This window comes from Mytilus californianus, unplaced genomic scaffold (assembly GCF_021869535.1).
Source record: "Mytilus californianus isolate M0D057914Y unplaced genomic scaffold, xbMytCali1.0.p SCAF_6, whole genome shotgun sequence".
In the NCBI taxonomy this organism is placed as follows: domain Eukaryota; kingdom Metazoa; phylum Mollusca; class Bivalvia; order Mytilida; family Mytilidae; genus Mytilus; species Mytilus californianus.
In genome coordinates, this window is record NW_026262712.1 from 3,486,395 (window position 1) to 3,505,831 (window position 19,437).

Below are 19,437 nucleotides of genomic sequence, written 5' to 3' on the forward strand. Positions count from 1 at the left end.
AAATCCTTAGCATTTCGAAAATGTCAAAGTTTATAATAGGACAGTGACTCAAAAAAGAAAACAAAAGAGAAACAGCTAGAGGTCAGAATACCGTAAGTAATGATGACCGTGCTTGAAAGTAACATGTCAAGCTATTACTGCCGAGTCCTGAATTTAGATAAGAAAAGCGAAAATTCGCATTCACGAGTGAAATTAATGTTTATGCATGCACGTGGTATTTTTTGCGCAAGAAGTAGTAAATAGAAAGCAATCGCACAGATACTCTGGATAAGAATACGCATTTGTGTCATCACATATATTAATCTAATAGTTGAATTCGGATGTCAACTACCTATCTCAAGTGTTTTAACTCCGGATTCATCTACTTTTATCCGGAATTTTTGTGAACGCAAACCGATAGTGTGCGTGTGAACAGGGTGATGTATAATGTGAATGAATCAAGACGTGTAGGATAGCTGGTCAACACAATGAATACAATTTTCAAAATCGTACCATAGTATACAAATATTTAGATGCTATCAGGTTGAACTATTAAAACAAACAAACAAACAAAAATAAAATTCTATAATTAACATACATTCCTGTTAGTGAATTATTTTTGAAAATTTAGAATATTATATCAATAAACACAAACGTCAAGTATTTACGGATGGACATTTTATTTATCAAATCAATATCTTTTTAAAGTCTAACACTCCACTATATGAATATAATTATTGCTGTACAAAACATAAACAGAGACTTATAAATCCATACTAAAACAGTATAAAATATTTACATTTTGATAGTAATTAAATTTTGTTATGATTATTGTAAAATATTAATTACGATTTTTGTGAGATGCAAGGATTTACTTGCAGTCCTTGTGAATTTAAACCATTGTGGTGACGTCAGCCTATTCATTTACCGTGGATTCTTTTTCTAGAATCAACGCTTCCTAAATCTGCCGCTGAAATTGACTCACCAAATTATATTCAATTGTTTCCTTTGTGTGCCTAATTTCATTAAGTTTGAATTGGCTAATTTACTGATTTCTGTTCACTAATGGAATTAATTTAAAAACTTACCTTTAATTTTTGTAATTTTTATATGCCTTCACTGGGAATCGAACCCTTCCTTGAAATCTGTTATGTGTGACTGACATCAACACATCCACGAAACCTCTCGGCTACCAATGGGCTACACTATAGATGTCTATTTTATATATTTAAATGAACATCTGATATACATCGGTTCATCGGACACACAGGGCTTGTACCTTTGTATAGACACAATAGGCAGTCGTATAGTATGAGTTGGTAGCCGCGAGGTTAGCATGGTTAAAATCAATGAGTTAAAGATAGGGATTTGTCGGTTTAGGTTCGAATCCCTGTATTCTCTCTGTTGTTCCAATTCTTAAGTTACCCTGGTTTTTTTTCTAATTTTGCATGTTACAGTGGATATTTTTGAAATAATAGCGAGTTTTACCGTTTTTTTTTTTTAATTATTATTGGCTATTTCACATGTTTGAAACAAAAATTATTACATTTTATTTGTCAATTTTTGTTTTATAAATATAGTATGATTTCATCTGTTTTACTACATAATTTTGCAAAGGTTTGTTCGCAAATTCCTATGCGAGAAAATCGTGATGTGCCTAGAGTGCTAGAAAAATTTCGATAACATACTTATTATATATACTTTATATACGCTTTTTGGTCGGGTTGTTGTCTCTTTGACACGTTCCCCATTTCCATTTTCAATTTTATTAGAAATAATTTCGAATATGTCTTATTTTGTATAAACAGATAATATTCATATGCCTGGTAATATAAAGATCTTTAAAGGTAGAAGTGTTATATTTGTATTTTGTTAACCAATTAATTGTGATCTGAGATTTATCAATGCATCGTTGGACACGATAACATGGTTATTTAAACTCACTTACAATACCTTCTAATTAAGAAAAGGCTTTAATTTTGAAAAGAAATTAACACAATAGTTTAAGTTATAGATACAATGGATAAGCGTAGATTCATGAAAAACAAACCATTCGCCCTCCGGGCTCATGGTTTCTTTTTCAAGAATCCACGCTCATCCATTGTATCTATATAACTGAAACCATGCATGTATTTTTTCATTCACGATCGACCGTTTAAAATTTAGATATTTAGCTAACTTTGGGTACGCATCCCTGCTCATTGGTGCTCATACTTTGCATATAATTTTCATAAATGTAATGACTGTTCAAACCTGTGAGACAAAATGCACGTATATATGACCATTTTAATTATATTCTATTATAAGAATAAATTCAGTCTCAGTTTAAACTGAATAAGATTATTATCTTGGTCTTGTACGTAGTATCTATTAACGAAATATAGATAGTTTTGACAGAAAAATCCTTTTGTTTGATTATATTTCTGCTTTCCGACCACTGTGGTTCCGACCTAAGATAATAAGACCAACAACGGTCCTGAATACCCTCCATAGAAAACTAAAGATTCCAAAACACAAACATCATCAAAAACCTTGAACTTGGGTTCTTCATTTGGTTTTACAGTACTTGCTCAACTATATGGGTGCATACCCTTGTATTTCTCATAGAAGAAAAATACATACAAATAAAACAAATTAACAGCCATACATATATTTCATGCATATTCATAACACTAACAGAGAACTACTTAACAGCCATACATATATTTCATGCATAAGCATAACAATAAACAAAGGAGAACTACTTAACAGCCATACATATATTTCATGCATATTCAAGACCATATACAGAGAAGAACTACATAACAGCCATTATAAATAAGAAGATGTGGTATGAGTGCCAATGAGACAACTCTCTATCAAGTCACAATCGATAAAAAGTTGACAATTATAGGTCGAAGTGCGGCCTTCATCACAGAGCCTTGGCTCACACCGAACAGCAAGCAATACATATATTTCATGCATATTCATAACAATATACAGGGGATAACTACTTAACAGCCATGCATATATTTCATGCATATTCATCACAATAAACAGAGGAGAACTTCTTAACAGCCATACATATATTTCATGCATATTCATAACCATATACAGAGCATTATTTCATGCATATGCAGGATATTATACAGAGGAGAACTACTCAATTAACACTTGCGATACAAAGAAATACAAGTTGTTCAATAATGACTATGGACTACTAGGCACACACACATTTATGTTCTCTCCCTTCAAACATCATACAATCAACTCTCTAACTGCCAACTGGAAGTATTACGTTTTTATAAATTTGACTATGATGTTTCAAAGATTTTCCGGTTGGAACCGGTGTAGAGCTGAATAACTTGGTGGTGGTGTAGATTGTTTAACCGAATGTTGATTAGTTGTACCATAGTCCCTGCATGCATCTGCATAAGGAGGAGGCGGGTAATTCAGTCTTGTTGCTAAAAATAGAATAAAAATATATGGTAATAATAATAATAATAAATAACGATAAATAATAATGAAAATAAAAAATAAATAATAATAATGATAATAAATAATACTGGAAATAAAAAATAAATAATAATAATAATGATAAATAATAATGAAAATGAAAAAAATAAAAAATAATAATAATAATAATAATAATAATAATAATAATAATAATAATAATAATAATAATAATAATAATAAAACATTAATATAAATAATAGTAACAATTAATAATTATAGAAATCAAAATAGAAGTAATGATATAAAGTCTGACACTAGAGTGGAACCACCTAGCCGCCCCAACATAATAACCGCTTCCCATACTGAAAAGTGCTTACTAAAATTTCTGTAATACAGAAGCGTATTAGGGATACAACAAAAAATCGGAACTTTGAAGTCGAGATTTCGACATTTGAAATTATGAAATGTTTAATTTAACTGGAACTTTCAACCTTTAGTCTTGGACTTTTAAGTCATGAAATTTTCAACCATTTTTAACTCAAAATTTCAACGATAAAGTCTAAATATTTGCTTTTAGAATTTTTTTTTCTGCTAAATAATCAAAGATTTGTCTTCTTTTCAAATCTTTAAAATGTTGACCTGACTTTAAAAAAATAGTCATTTGCAATGAGTGGACATAAAGAAATCGTCGAGATTAAATTGAACATATGTAAATTTTTTGATTCTATGGAATCTCGACTGATGCCACTGACTTCTTCGTGATTGAATCAATGCTTTGTAGAAGTTTTAATGGATTGACGGACTGACTGAACTGTTTGCTCAGCGTATGATGTCGCTGTATATGAATATTTTCAAGATAATTTGGATAATTTAATTAGTTCCCACTTTTGTATTTTTTGCAAATTTTATAAAACATACATATCACCTACTTATAAACAGCAGACAACATTAACAGACAACACATCTAAGATTGCGAGTTATGTGGACGCATACTCAGTGAAACATTGACTATAAACATCAGACAACATATCTTAGATGGCGAGTCCTGTGGACGCATACTCAGTGAAACATTGACTATAAACATCAGACAACATATCTAAGATGGCGAGTCATGTGGACGCATGCTCAGTGAAGCATTGACTATAAACATCATACTACATATCTAAGATTGCGAGTTATGTTCACGCATGCTCAGTGAAACATTGACTATAAACATCAGACAACATATCTAAGATTGCAAGTCCTGTGGATGCATGCTCAGTGAAACATTGACTATAAACATTATAACGCAGAAAATTGTCATCTTATTACGCAGAAGAAGTTCAACAGAAGAGAATACAACATTTTATTTTTTTTCAAATGAGTTATGAACAGATAACCTTATTACATAGAAAAGATCATCGAAAGAAAATAGAAAAAAAAATAAACCTGTTTTTTTTAATGAGCTAGAACCAGAACATACATGTAGTAAACGCAGGTGGTTTGTTCCGTTCTTAAGTTTAATTTAATGAAATGTGCTCTTAAATATATCATATTTCCATTTTTTCATGTGCCATACCCAATTTATAACTTTTAATATTAATATATATATAAGCTCCTCAACCAAAACATTAAGCTCTCAAGCTTATGAGCGTTATCAGGAGAAAGAGGAACCAATACCTAAAGCTCTCTCTCAAGCTTGAGAGCGATATCAGGAGAAAGAAGAACCTATACCTAAAGCTCTCTTTCAAGCTTGAGAGCGATATCAGGAGACAGAGGAACCAATACCTAAATCTCTCTCTCAAGCTTGAGAGCGATATCAGAAGACAGAGGAACCAATACCTAAAGCTCTCTCTCAAGCTTGAGAGCGATATCAGGAGAAAGAGGAACCAATACATAAAGCTCTCTCTCAAGCTTGAGAGCGATATCAGGAGAAAGAGGAACCAATACATAAATCTCTCTCTCAAGCTTGAGAGCGATATCAGGAGAAAGAGGAACCAATACATAAAGCTCTCTCTCAAGCTTGAGAGCGATATCATGAAAAAAAGGAATCAATACATAAAGCTTGAGAGCAATATCAGGAGAAAGAGGAACCAATACATAAAGCTCTCTCTGAAGCTTGAGAGCGATATCAGGAGAAAGTGGAACCAATACCTTAAGCTCTCTCTCAAGCTTGAGAGCGAGATCAGGAGAAAGAGGAACCAATACATAAAGCTCTCTCTGAAGCTTGAGAGCGATATCAGGAGAAAGTGGAACCAATACCTTAAGCTCTCTCTCAAGCTTGAGAGCGAGATCAGGAGAAAGAGGAACCAATACATAAAGCTCTCAAGCTTGAGAGCGATATCAGGAGAAAGAGGAACCAATAATATAAAGCTCTCACACTTGAGAGAGATTTCAGGAGATAGAGGAACCAATAACATCAAGCTCTCAGGCATGTGAGCGATATTAGGAGAAAGAGGTAACCAATACCGAAAGCTCTCACGCTTGAGGTAGCAATACACAGTTAGGAGTTTGGTTTCGCATTTTGGCCCCGGTGGATTTTTCAAATATGAAAGTTATTGTGTAATAAAATTCATTTTTAGACAGCTGAGTACTAATTTAGCCTTCAAAGGTGGTTTATAAGAACATCAAGATTATTTTTTACATGTTTTATGGGCTATTTTCTGTTTGACTCTCCGTATTTTCATAGCTAGACCGGTCATCGGTCCAGAAATTAATGTAATGTTTACAAACACTTTTTTTCTACACGAAGTTTTTGACGCAATTTTACAAAAAAATGAGACGAAAGACATATGATTTTCATTGGATTAATTGAAAGATATATGTAAACAGTTTCAGAAAAGGTATTATTTGAAGTGATTGAAATTCTACTTTTGGCCAAATTTTGGGGAAATATGTGATATCTTTTCCCCCCTTTTTGCTATATTTTATAACAACAAATTGCAGATTGTTGCCATGGATACACCAAAAAGAAATTATATTTTACCATTTTATATACTGGATATGAAATCTATGGAAGATTCTGATTACATACATATGCACATATATGACACAAACAGTAAGCTTAATATTGCAAGAAGGCAATGAAAAGGGGATGGTAAAATTTATGAGGGGAAATTTTAATATTTTTTCCTAACTGTTTATTGCTACCTTATGGCATATTTACCAAGCTCAGAATTGTATAATTTAAGACTTTTCATACCACAAATATATTGATATTTAGATTCTAAATCAACTTCTGAGGGGATTAAGTGTTTAAGAATGACAATACATGTCAATTTTATTGTTTACAGTCCTTAGCAACCAAAATTAGACATTTTGACACAAGGCTTATAATTGTACTCTATTTGCTAAACCCTTGCTTCTGAAGGATTGCACAGTATGTAGTAGCCTAAGTATTGAATGTTTTGTATTTTTTCTTGCGAATATATCAATTCATTATTTTTATCAAGATTTCATGTTACATTTTGACATATATTAAATGTATAGTTGATTCAGCTGTAAGAAATTGATTCCCCATTACCAAGTTTTTTAATCAAGTCTTTGGTATACATTAAACATAAAGATTAACATTTTCATGCTTGAAATTGTTAAATTTTGTACAATTTTGCATCATCAGAGGTCTTATAAAGATTTTCAACATTAAAAAACTGACAAAAGAGGTATAGTTTTTAAGATTTTGCCAAAAATTGATGTCGAAACAATATTTTACACTTTGACTTGGCACCTTTCTTTAAATCAGTTTTTGTCGCGTTTCAGTGTCAACTGCTAACCTTCATAAAATATTCATTACTCAACCAATTTTCAAAAATAAAAGGCCATTTTACTTGTTTTAGCTAGCAGAACACAGAAAATTAGTTAAAAGGGAGAATTTGAAAAAAATATTTACTATTGACTTAAGGTAGCAATACACAGTTAGGAGTTTGGTTTCGCATTTTGGCCCCGGTGGATTTTTCAAATATGAAAGTTATTGTGTAATAAAATTCATTTTTAGACAGCTGAGTACTAATTTAGCCTTCAAAGGTGGTTTATAAGAACATCAAGATTATTTTTTACATGTTTTATGGGCTATTTTCTGTTTGACTCTCCGTATTTTCATAGCTAGACCGGTCATCGGTCCAGAAATTAATGTAATGTTTACAAACACTTTTTTTCTACACGAAGTTTTTGACGCAATTTTACAAAAAAATGAGACGAAAGACATATGATTTTCATTGGATTAATTGAAAGATATATGTAAACAGTTTCAGAAAAGGTATTATTTGAAGTGATTGAAATTCTACTTTTGGCCAAATTTTGGGGAAATATGTGATATCTTTTCCCCCCTTTTTGCTATATTTTATAACAAAAAATTGCAGATTGTTGCCATGGATACACCAAAAAGAAATTATATTTTACCATTTTATATACTGGATATGAAATCTATGGAAGATTCTGATTACATACATATGCACATATATGACACAAACAGTAAGCTTAATATTGCAAGAAGGCAATGAAAAGGGGATGGTAAAATTTATGAGGGGAAATTTTAATATTTTTTCCTAACTGTTTATTGCTACCTTATGGCATATTTACCAAGCTCAGAATTGTATAATTTAAGACTTTTCATACCACAAATATATTGATATTTAGATTCTAAATCAACTTCTGAGGGGATTAAGTGTTTAAGAATGACAATACATGTCAATTTTATTGTTTACAGTCCTTAGCAACCAAAATTAGACATTTTGACACAAGGCTTATAATTGTACTCTATTTGCTAAACCCTTGCTTCTGAAGGATTGCACAGTATGTAGTAGCCTAAGTATTGAATGTTTTGTATTTTTTCTTGCGAATATATCAATTCATTATTTTTATCAAGATTTCATGTTACATTTTGACATATATTAAATGTATAGTTGATTCAGCTGTAAGAAATTGATTCCCCATTACCAAGTTTTTTAATCAAGTCTTTGGTATACATTAAACATAAAGATTAACATTTTCATGCTTGAAATTGTTAAATTTTGTACAATTTTGCATCATCAGAGGTCTTATAAAGATTTTCAACATTAAAAAACTGACAAAAGAGGTATAGTTTTTAAGATTTTGCCAAAAATTGATGTCGAAACAATATTTTACACTTTGACTTGGCACCTTTCTTTAAATCAGTTTTTGTCGCGTTTCAGTGTCAACTGCTAACCTTCATAAAATATTCATTACTCAACCAATTTTCAAAAATAAAAGGCCATTTTACTTGTTTTAGCTAGCAGAACACAGAAAATTAGTTAAAAGGGAGAATTTGAAAAAAATATTTACTATTAACTTAAGGTAGCAATACACAGTTAGGAGTTTGGTTTCGCATTTTGGCCCCGGTGGATTTTTCAAATATGAAAGTTATTGTGTAATAAAATTCATTTTTAGACAGCTGAGTACTAATTTAGCCTTCAAAGGTGGTTTATAAGAACATCAAGATTATTTTTTACATGTTTTATGGGCTATTTTCTGTTTGACTCTCCGTATTTTCATAGCTAGACCGGTCATCGGTCCAGAAATTAATGTAATGTTTACAAACACTTTTTTTCTACACGAAGTTTTTGACGCAATTTTACAAAAAAATGAGACGAAAGACATATGATTTTCATTGGATTAATTGAAAGATATATGTAAACAGTTTCAGAAAAGGTATTATTTGAAGTGATTGAAATTCTACTTTTGGCCAAATTTTGGGGAAATATGTGATATCTTTTCCCCCCTTTTTGCTATATTTTATAACAAAAAATTGCAGATTGTTGCCATGGATACACCAAAAAGAAATTATATTTTACCATTTTATATACTGGATATGAAATCTATGGAAGATTCTGATTACATACATATGCACATATATGACACAAACAGTAAGCTTAATTTTGCAAGAAGGCAATGAAAAGGGGATGGTAAAATTTATGAGGGGAAATTTTAATATTTTTTCCTAACTGTTTATTGCTACCTTATGGCATATTTACCAAGCTCAGAATTGTATAATTTAAGACTTTTCATACCACAAATATATTGATATTTAGATTCTAAATCAACTTCTGAGGGGATTAAGTGTTTAAGAATGACAATACATGTCAATTTTATTGTTTACAGTCCTTAGCAACCAAAATTAGACATTTTGACACAAGGCTTATAATTGTACTCTATTTGCTAAACCCTTGCTTCTGAAGGATTGCACAGTATGTAGTTTATTTTGGTCTCATAAAACATCTCAAATTTTAAGGATTTCCAGGATTTTACTTAAATCAATCCAAATATTCTACAGGAATACTTGGTTTTGAAGAATATCTTATTTTCAGAAGTTTTATGAATACCCGAACAGACGCGAGTTAAGTCTACAAAGAATCATCAGTGACGCTCGAATAAAAAAAGTTAAAAAGGCCAAATAAAATACAAAGCTAAGTAATCTATTCCTTGGGTAGAAAATCCTTAGCATTTCGAAAATGTCAAAGTTTATAATAGGACAGTGACTCAAAAAAGAAAACAAAAGAGAAACAGCTAGAGGTCAGAATACCGTAAGTAATGATGACCGTGCTTGAAAGTAACATGTCAAGCTCTTACTGCCGAGTCCTGAATTTAGATAAGAAAAGCGAAAATTCGCATTCACGAGTGAAATTAATGTTTATGCATGCACGTGGTATTTTTTGCGCAAGAAGTAGTAAATAGAAAGCAATCGCACAGATACTCTGGATAAGAATACGCATTTGTGTCATCACATATATTAATCTAATAGTTGAATTCGGATGTCAACTACCTATCTCAAGTGTTTTAACTCCGGATTCATCTACTTTTATCCGGAATTTTTGTGAACGCAAACCGATAGTGTGCGTGTGAACAGGGTGATGTATAATGTGAATGAATCAAGACGTGTAGGATAGCTGGTCAACACAATGAATACAATTTTCAAAATCGTACCATAGTATACAAATATTTAGATGCTATCAGGTTGAACTATTAAAACAAACAAACAAACAAAAATAAAATTCTATAATTAACATACATTCCTGTTAGTGAATTATTTTTGAAAATTTAGAATATTATATCAATAAACACAAACGTCAAGTATTTACGGATGGACATTTTATTTATGAAATCAATATCTTTGTAAAGTCTAACACTCCACTATATGAATATAATTATTGCTGTACAAAACATAAACAGAGACTTATAAATCCATACTAAAACAGTATAAAATATTTACATTTTGATAGTAATTAAATTTTGTTATGATTATTGTAAAATATTAATTACGATTTTTGTGAGATGCAAGGATTTACTTGAAGTCCTTGTGAATTTAAACCATTGTGGTGACGTCAGCCTATTCATTTACCGTGGATTCTTTTTCTAGAATCAACGCTTCCTAAATCTGCCGCTGAAATTGACTCACCAAATTATATTCAATTGTTTCCTTTGTGTGCCTAATTTCATTAAGTTTGAATTGGCTAATTTACTGATTTCTGTTCACTAATGGAATTAATTTAAAAACTTACCTTTAATTTTTGTAATTTTTATATGCCTTCACTGGGAATCGAACCCTTCCTTGAAATCTGTTATGTGTGACTGACATCAACACATCCACGAAACCTCTCGGCTACCAATGGGCTACACTATAGATGTCTATTTTATATATTTAAATGAACATCTGATATACATCGGTTCATCGGACACACAGGGCTTGTACCTTTGTATAGACACAATAGGCAGTCGTATAGTATGAGTTGGTAGCCGCGAGGTTAGCATGGTTAAAATCAATGAGTTAAAGATAGGGATTTGTCGGTTTAGGTTCGAATCCCTGTATTCTCTCTGTTGTTCCAATTCTTAAGTTACCCTGGTTTTTTTTCTAAGTTTGCATGTTACAGTGGATATTTTTGTAATAATAGCGAGTTTTACCGTTTTTTTTAATTATTATTGGCTATTTCACATGTTTGAAACAAAAATTATTACATTTTATTTGTCAATTTTTGTTTTATAAATATAGTATGATTTCATCTGTTTTACTACATAATTTTGCAAAGGTTTGTTCGCAAATTCCTATGCGAGAAAATCGTGATGTGCCTAGAGTGCTAGAAAAATTTCGATAACATACTTATTATATATACTTTATATACGCTTTTTGGTCGGGTTGTTGTCTCTTTGACACGTTCCCCATTTCCATTTTCAATTTTATTAGAAATAATTTCGAATATGTCTTATTTTGTATAAACAGATAATATTCATATGCCTGGTAATATAAAGATCTTTAAAGGTAGAAGTGTTATATTTGTATTTTGTTAACCAATTAATTGTGATCTGAGATTTATCAATGCATCGTTGGACACGATAACATGGTTATTTAAACTCACTTACAATACCTTCTAATTAAGAAAAGGCTTTAATTTTGAAAAGAAATTAACACAATAGTTTAAGTTATAGATACAATGGATAAGCGTAGATTCATGAAAAACAAACCATTTGCCCTCCGGGCTCGTGGTTTCTTTTTCAAGAATCCACGCTTATCCATTGTATCTATATAACTGAAACCATGCAAGTATTTTTTCATTCACGATCGACCGTTTAAAATTTAGATATTTAGCTAACTTTGGGTACGCATCCCTGCTCATTGGTGCTCATACTTTGCATATAATTTTCATAAATGTAATGACTGTTCAAACCTGTGAGACAAAATGCACGTATATATGACCATTTTAATTATATTCTATTATAAGAATAAATTCAGTCTCAGTTTAAACTGAATAAGATTATTATCTTGGTCTTGTACGTAGTATCTATTAACGAAATATAGATAGTTTTGACAGAAAAATCCTTTTGTTTGATTATATTTCTGCTTTCCGACCACTGTGGTTCCGACCAAAGATAATAAGACCAACAACGGTCCTGAATACCCTCCATAGAAAACTAAAGATTCCAAAACACAAACATCATCAAAAACCTTGAACTTGGGTTCTTCATTTGGTTTTACAGGACTTGCTCAACTATATGGGTGCATACCCTTGTATTTCTCATAGAAGAAAAATACATACAAATAAAACAAATTAACAGCCATACATATATTTCATGCATATTCATAACAATAAACAGAGAACTACTTAACAGCCATACATATATTTCATGCATAAGCATAACAATAAACAAAGGAGAACTACTTAACAGCCATACATATATTTCATGCATATTCAAGACCATATACAGAGAAGAACTACATAACAGCCATTATAAATAAGAAGATGTGGTATGAGTGCCAATGAGACAACTCTCTATCAAGTCACAATCGATAAAAAGTTGACAATTATAGGTCGAAGTGCGGCCTTCATCACAGAGCCTTGGCTCACACCGAACAGCAAGCAATACATATATTTCATGCATATTCATAACAATATACAGGGGATAACTACTTAACAGCCATGCATATATTTCATGCATATTCATCACAATAAACAGAGGAGAACTTCTTAACAGCCATACATATATTTCATGCATATTCATTACCATATACAGAGCATTATTTCATGCATATGCAGGATATTATACAGAGGAGAAATACTCAATTAACACTTGCGATACAAAGAAATACAAGTTGTTCAATAATGACTATGGACTACTAGGCACACACACATTTATGTTCTCTCCCTTCAAACATCATACAATCAACTCTCTAACTGCCAACTGGAAGTATTACGTTTTTATAAATTTGACTATGATGTTTCAAAGATTTTCCGGTTGGAACCGGTGTAGAGCTGAATAACTTGGTGGTGGTGTAGATTGTTTAACCGAATGTTGATTAGTTGTACCATAGTCCCTGCATGCATCTGCATAAGGAGGAGGCGGGTAATTCAGTCTTGTTGCTAAAAATAGAATAAAAATATATGGTAATAATAATAATAAATAACGATAAATAATAATGAAAATAAAAAATAAATAATAATAATGATAATAAATAATACTGAAAATAAAAAATAAATAATAATAATAATGAAAATGAAAAAAATAAAAAAAGAATAATAATAATAATAATAATAATAATAATAATAATAATAATAATAATAATAAAACATTAATATAAATAATAGTAACAATTAATAATTATAGAAATCAAAATAGAAGTAATGATATAAAGTCTGACACTAGAGTGGAACCACCTAGCCGCCCCAACATAATAACCGCTTCCCATACTGAAAAGTGCTTACTAAAATTTCTGTAATACAGAAGCGTATTAGGGATACAACAAAAATTCGGAACTTTGAAGTCGAGATTTCGACATTTGAAATTATGAAATGTTTAATTTAACTGGAACTTTCAACCTTTAGTCTTGGACTTTTAAGTCATGAAATTTTCAACCATTTTTAACTCAAAATTTCAACGATAAAGTCTAAATATTTGCTTTTAGAATTTTTTTTTCTGCTAAATAATCAAAGATTTGTCTTCTTTTCAAATCTTTAAAATGTTGACCTGACTTTAAAAAAATAGTCATTTGCAATGAGTGGACATAAAGAAATCGTCGAGATTAAATTGAACATATGTAAATTTTTTGATTCTATGGAATCTCGACTGATGCCACTGACTTCTTCGTGATTGAATCAATGCTTTGTAGAAGTTTTAATGGATTGACGGACTGACTGAACTGTTTGCTCAGCGTATGATGTCGCTGTATATGAATATTTTCAAGATAATTTGGATAATTTAATTAGTTCCCACTTTTGTATTTTTTGCAAATTTTATAAAACATACATATCACCTACTTATAAACAGCAGACAACATTAACAGACAACACATCTAAGATTGCGAGTTATGTGGACGCATACTCAGTGAAACATTGACTATAAACATCAGACAACATATCTTAGATGGCGAGTCCTGTGGACGCATACTCAGTGAAACATTGACTATAAACATCAGACAACATATCTAAGATGGCGAGTCATGTGGACGCATGCTCAGTGAAGCATTGACTATAAACATCATACTACATATCTAAGATTGCGAGTTATGTTCACGCATGCTCAGTGAAACATTGACTATAAACATCAGACAACATATCTAAGATTGCAAGTCCTGTGGATGCATGCTCAGTGAAACATTGACTATAAACATTATAACGCAGAAAATTGTCATCTTATTACGCAGAAGAAGTTCAACAGAAGAGAATACAACATTTTATTTTTTTTCAAATGAGTTATGAACAGATAACCTTATTACATAGAAAAGATCATCGAAAGAAAATAGAAAAAAAAATAAACCTGTTTTTTTTAATGAGCTAGAACCAGAACATACATGTAGTAAACGCAGGTGGTTTGTTCCGTTCGTAAGTTTAATTTAATGAAATGTGCTCTTAAATATATCATATTTCCATTTTTTCATGTGCCATACCCAATTTATAACTTTTAATATTAATATATATATAAGCTCCTCAACCAAAACATTAAGCTCTCAAGCTTATGAGCGTTATCAGGAGAAAGAGGAACCAATACCTAAAGCTCTCTCTCAAGCTTGAGAGCGATATCAGGAGAAAGAAGAACCTATACCTAAAGCTCTCTTTCAAGCTTGAGAGCGATATCAGGAGACAGAGGAACCAATACCTAAATCTCTCTCTCAAGCTTGAGAGCGATATCAGAAGACAGAGGAACCAATACCTAAAGCTCTCTCTCAAGCTTGAGAGCGATATCAGGAGAAAGAGGAACCAATACATAAAGCTCTCTCTCAAGCTTGAGAGCGATATCAGGAGAAAGAGGAACCAATACATAAATCTCTCTCTCAAGCTTGAGAGCGATATCAGGAGAAAGAGGAACCAATACATAAAGCTCTCTCTCAAGCTTGAGAGCGATATCATGAAAAAAAGGAATCAATACATAAAGCTTGAGAGCAATATCAGGAGAAAGAGGAACCAATACATAAAGCTCTCTCTGAAGCTTGAGAGCGATATCAGGAGAAAGTGGAACCAATACCTTAAGCTCTCTCTCAAGCTTGAGAGCGAGATCAGGAGAAAGAGGAACCAATACATAAAGCTCTCTCTGAAGTTTGAGAGCGATATCAGGAGAAAGTGGAACCAATACCTTAAGCTCTCTCTCAAGCTTGAGAGCGAGATCAGGAGAAAGAGGAACCAATACATAAAGCTCTCAAGCTTGAGAGCGATATCAGGAGAAAGAGGAACCAATAATATAAAGCTCTCACACTTGAGAGAGATTTCAGGAGATAGAGGAACCAATAACATCAAGCTCTCAGGCATGTGAGCGATATTAGGAGAAAGAGGTAACCAATACCGAAAGCTCTCACGCTTGAGGTAGCAATACACAGTTAGGAGTTTGGTTTCGCATTTTGGCCCCGGTGGATTTTTCAAATATGAAAGTTATTGTGTAATAAAATTCATTTTTAGACAGCTGAGTACTAATTTAGCCTTCAAAGGTGGTTTATAAGAACATCAAGATTATTTTTTACATGTTTTATGGGCTATTTTCTGTTTGACTCTCCGTATTTTCATAGCTAGACCGGTCATCGGTCCAGAAATTAATGTAATGTTTACAAACACTTTTTTTCTACACGAAGTTTTTGACGCAATTTTACAAAAAAATGAGACGAAAGACATATGATTTTCATTGGATTAATTGAAAGATATATGTAAACAGTTTCAGAAAAGGTATTATTTGAAGTGATTGAAATTCTACTTTTGGCCAAATTTTGGGGAAATATGTGATATCTTTTCCCCCCTTTTTGCTATATTTTATAACAAAAAATTGCAGATTGTTGCCATGGATACACCAAAAAGAAATTATATTTTACCATTTTATATACTGGATATGAAATCTATGGAAGATTCTGATTACATACATATGCACATATATGACACAAACAGTAAGCTTAATATTGCAAGAAGGCAATGAAAAGGGGATGGTAAAATTTATGAGGGGAAATTTTAATATTTTTTCCTAACTGTTTATTGCTACCTTATGGCATATTTACCAAGCTCAGAATTGTATAATTTAAGACTTTTCATACCACAAATATATTGATATTTAGATTCTAAATCAACTTCTGAGGGGATTAAGTGTTTAAGAATGACAATACATGTCAATTTTATTGTTTACAGTCCTTAGCAACCAAAATTAGACATTTTGACACAAGGCTTATAATTGTACTCTATTTGCTAAACCCTTGCTTCTGAAGGATTGCACAGTATGTAGTAGCCTAAGTATTGAATGTTTTGTATTTTTTCTTGCGAATATATCAATTCATTATTTTTATCAAGATTTCATGTTACATTTTGACATATATTAAATGTATAGTTGATTCAGCTGTAAGAAATTGATTCCCCATTACCAAGTTTTTTAATCAAGTCTTTGGTATACATTAAACATAAAGATTAACATTTTCATGCTTGAAATTGTTAAATTTTGTACAATTTTGCATCATCAGAGGTCTTATAAAGATTTTCAACATTAAAAAACTGACAAAAGAGGTATAGTTTTTAAGATTTTGCCAAAAATTGATGTCGAAACAATATTTTACACTTTGACTTGGCACCTTTCTTTAAATCAGTTTTTGTCGCGTTTCAGTGTCAACTGCTAACCTTCATAAAATATTCATTACTCAACCTTCATAAAATATTCATTACTCAACCAATTTTCAAAAATAAAAGGCCATTTTACTTGTTTTAGCTAGCAGAACACAGAAAATTAGTTAAAAGGGAGAATTTGAAAAAAATATTTACTATTAAGGTAGCAATACACAGTTAGGAGTTTTGTTTCGCATTTTGGCCCCGGTGGATTTTTCAAATATGAAAGTTATTGTGTAATAAAATTCATTTTTAGACAGCTGAGTACTAATTTAGCCTTCAAAGGTGGTTTATAAGAACATCAAGATTATTTTTTACATGTTTTATGGGCTATTTTCTGTTTGACTCTCCGTATTTTCATAGCTAGACCGGTCATCGGTCCAGAAATTAATGTAATGCTTACAAACACTTTTTTTCTACACGAAGTTTTTGACGCAATTTTACAAAAAAATGAGACGAAAGACATATGATTTTCATTGGATTAATTGAAAGATATATTCAAACAGTTTCAGAAAAGGTATTATTTGAAGTGATTGAAATTCTACTTTTGGCCAAATTTTGGGGAAATATGTGATATCTTTTCCCCCCTTTTTGCTACATTTTATAACAAAAAATTGCAGATTGTTGCCATGGATACACCAAAAAGAAATTATATTTTACCATTTTATATACTGGATATGAAATCTATGGAAGATTCTGATTACATACATATGCACATATATGACACAAACAGTAAGCTTAATATTGCAAGAAGGCAATGAAAAGGGGATGGTAAAATTTATGAGGGGAAATTTTAATATTTTTTCCTAACTGTTTATTGCTACCTTATGGCATATTTACCAAGCTCAGAATTGTATAATTTAAGACTTTTCATACCACAAATATATTGATATTTAGATTCTAAATCAACTTCTGAGGGGATTAAGTGTTTAAGAATGACAATACATGTCAATTTTATTGTTTACAGTCCTTAGCAACCAAAATTAGACATTTTGACACAAGGCTTATAATTGTACTCTATTTGCTAAACCCTTGCTTCTGAAGGATTGCACAGTATGTAGTAGCCTAAGTATTGAATGTTTTGTATTTTTTCTTGCGAATATATCAATTCATTATTTTTATCAAGATTTCATGTTACATTTTGACATATATTAAATGTATAGTTGATTCAGCTGTAAGAAATTGATTCCCCATTACCAAGTTTTTCAATCAAGTCTTTGGTATACATTAAACATAAAGATTAACATTTTCATGCTTGAAATTGTTAAATTTTGTACAATTTTGCATCATCAGAGGTCTTATAAAGATTTTCAACATTAAAAAACTGACAAAAGAGGTATAGTTTTTAAGATTTTGCCAAAAATTGATGTCGAAACAATATTTTACACTTTGACTTGGCACCTTTCTTTAAATCAGTTTTTGTCGCGTTTCAGTGTCAACTGCTAACCTTCATAAAATATTCATTACTCAACCAATTTTCAAAAATAAAAGGCCATTTTACTTGTTTTAGCTAGCAGAACACAGAAAATTAGTTAAAAGGGAGAATTTGAAAAAAATATTTACTATTAAGGTAGCAATACACAGTTAGGAGTTTTGTTTCGCATTTTGGCCCCGGTGGATTTTTCAAATATGAAAGTTATTGTGTAATAAAATTCATTTTTAGACAGCTGAGTACTAATTTAGCCTTCAAAGGTGGTTTATAAGAACATCAAGATTATTTTTTACATGTTTTATGGGCTATTTTCTGTTTGACTCTCCGTATTTTCATAGCTAGACCGGTCATCGGTCCAGAAATTAATGTAATGCTTACAAACACTTTTTTTCTACACGAAGTTTTTGACGCAATTTTACAAAAAAATGAGACGAAAGACATATGATTTTCATTGGATTAATTGAAAGATATATTTAAACAGTTTCAGAAAAGGTATTATTTGAAGTGATTGAAATTCTACTTTTGGCCAAATTTTGGGGAAATATGTGATATCTTTTCCCCCCTTTTTGCTACATTTTATAACAAAAAATTGCAGATTGTTGCCATGGATACACCAAAAAGAAATTATATTTTACCATTTTATATACTGGATATGAAATCTATGGAAGATTCTGATTACATACATATGCACATATATGACACAAACAGTAAGCTTAATATTGCAAGAAGGCAATGAAAAGGGGATGGTAAAATTTATGAGGGGAAATTTTAATATTTTTTCCTAACTGTTTATTGCTACCTTATGGCATATTTACCAAGCTCAGAATTGTATAATTTAAGACTTTTCATACCACAAATATATTGATATTTAGATTCTAAATCAACTTCTGAGGGGATTAAGTGTTTAAGAATGACAATACATGTCAATTTTATTGTTTACAGTCCTTAGCAACCAAAATTAGACATTTTGACACAAGGCTTATAATTGTACTCTATTTGCTAAACCCTTGCTTCTGAAGGATTGCACAGTATGTAGTAGCCTAA

The 19,437-nt window shown here is 31.2% G+C and overlaps 1 protein-coding gene across 2 annotated transcripts in view; it reads right to left on the reverse strand.

Annotated features, from left to right (window-relative positions):
- Positions 1-2,666: 2,666 nt before the first annotated feature.
- The window catches only part of LOC127704342 (uncharacterized), a 32,110-nt gene continuing 15,339 nt past the window's right edge, over positions 2,667-19,437 (reverse strand). The window contains exon 4 of one of the 2 annotated variants that reach the window (XM_052208363.1): positions 2,667-3,422. In XM_052208363.1, coding sequence (XP_052064323.1) covers positions 3,283-3,422 — 140 coding nt within the window. In that variant the 3' untranslated portion in view covers positions 2,667-3,282. Of the gene's footprint in view, positions 3,423-12,449; positions 13,260-19,437 lie in introns of those variants that run through there. The other variant, XM_052208362.1, reaches the window with a different exon arrangement.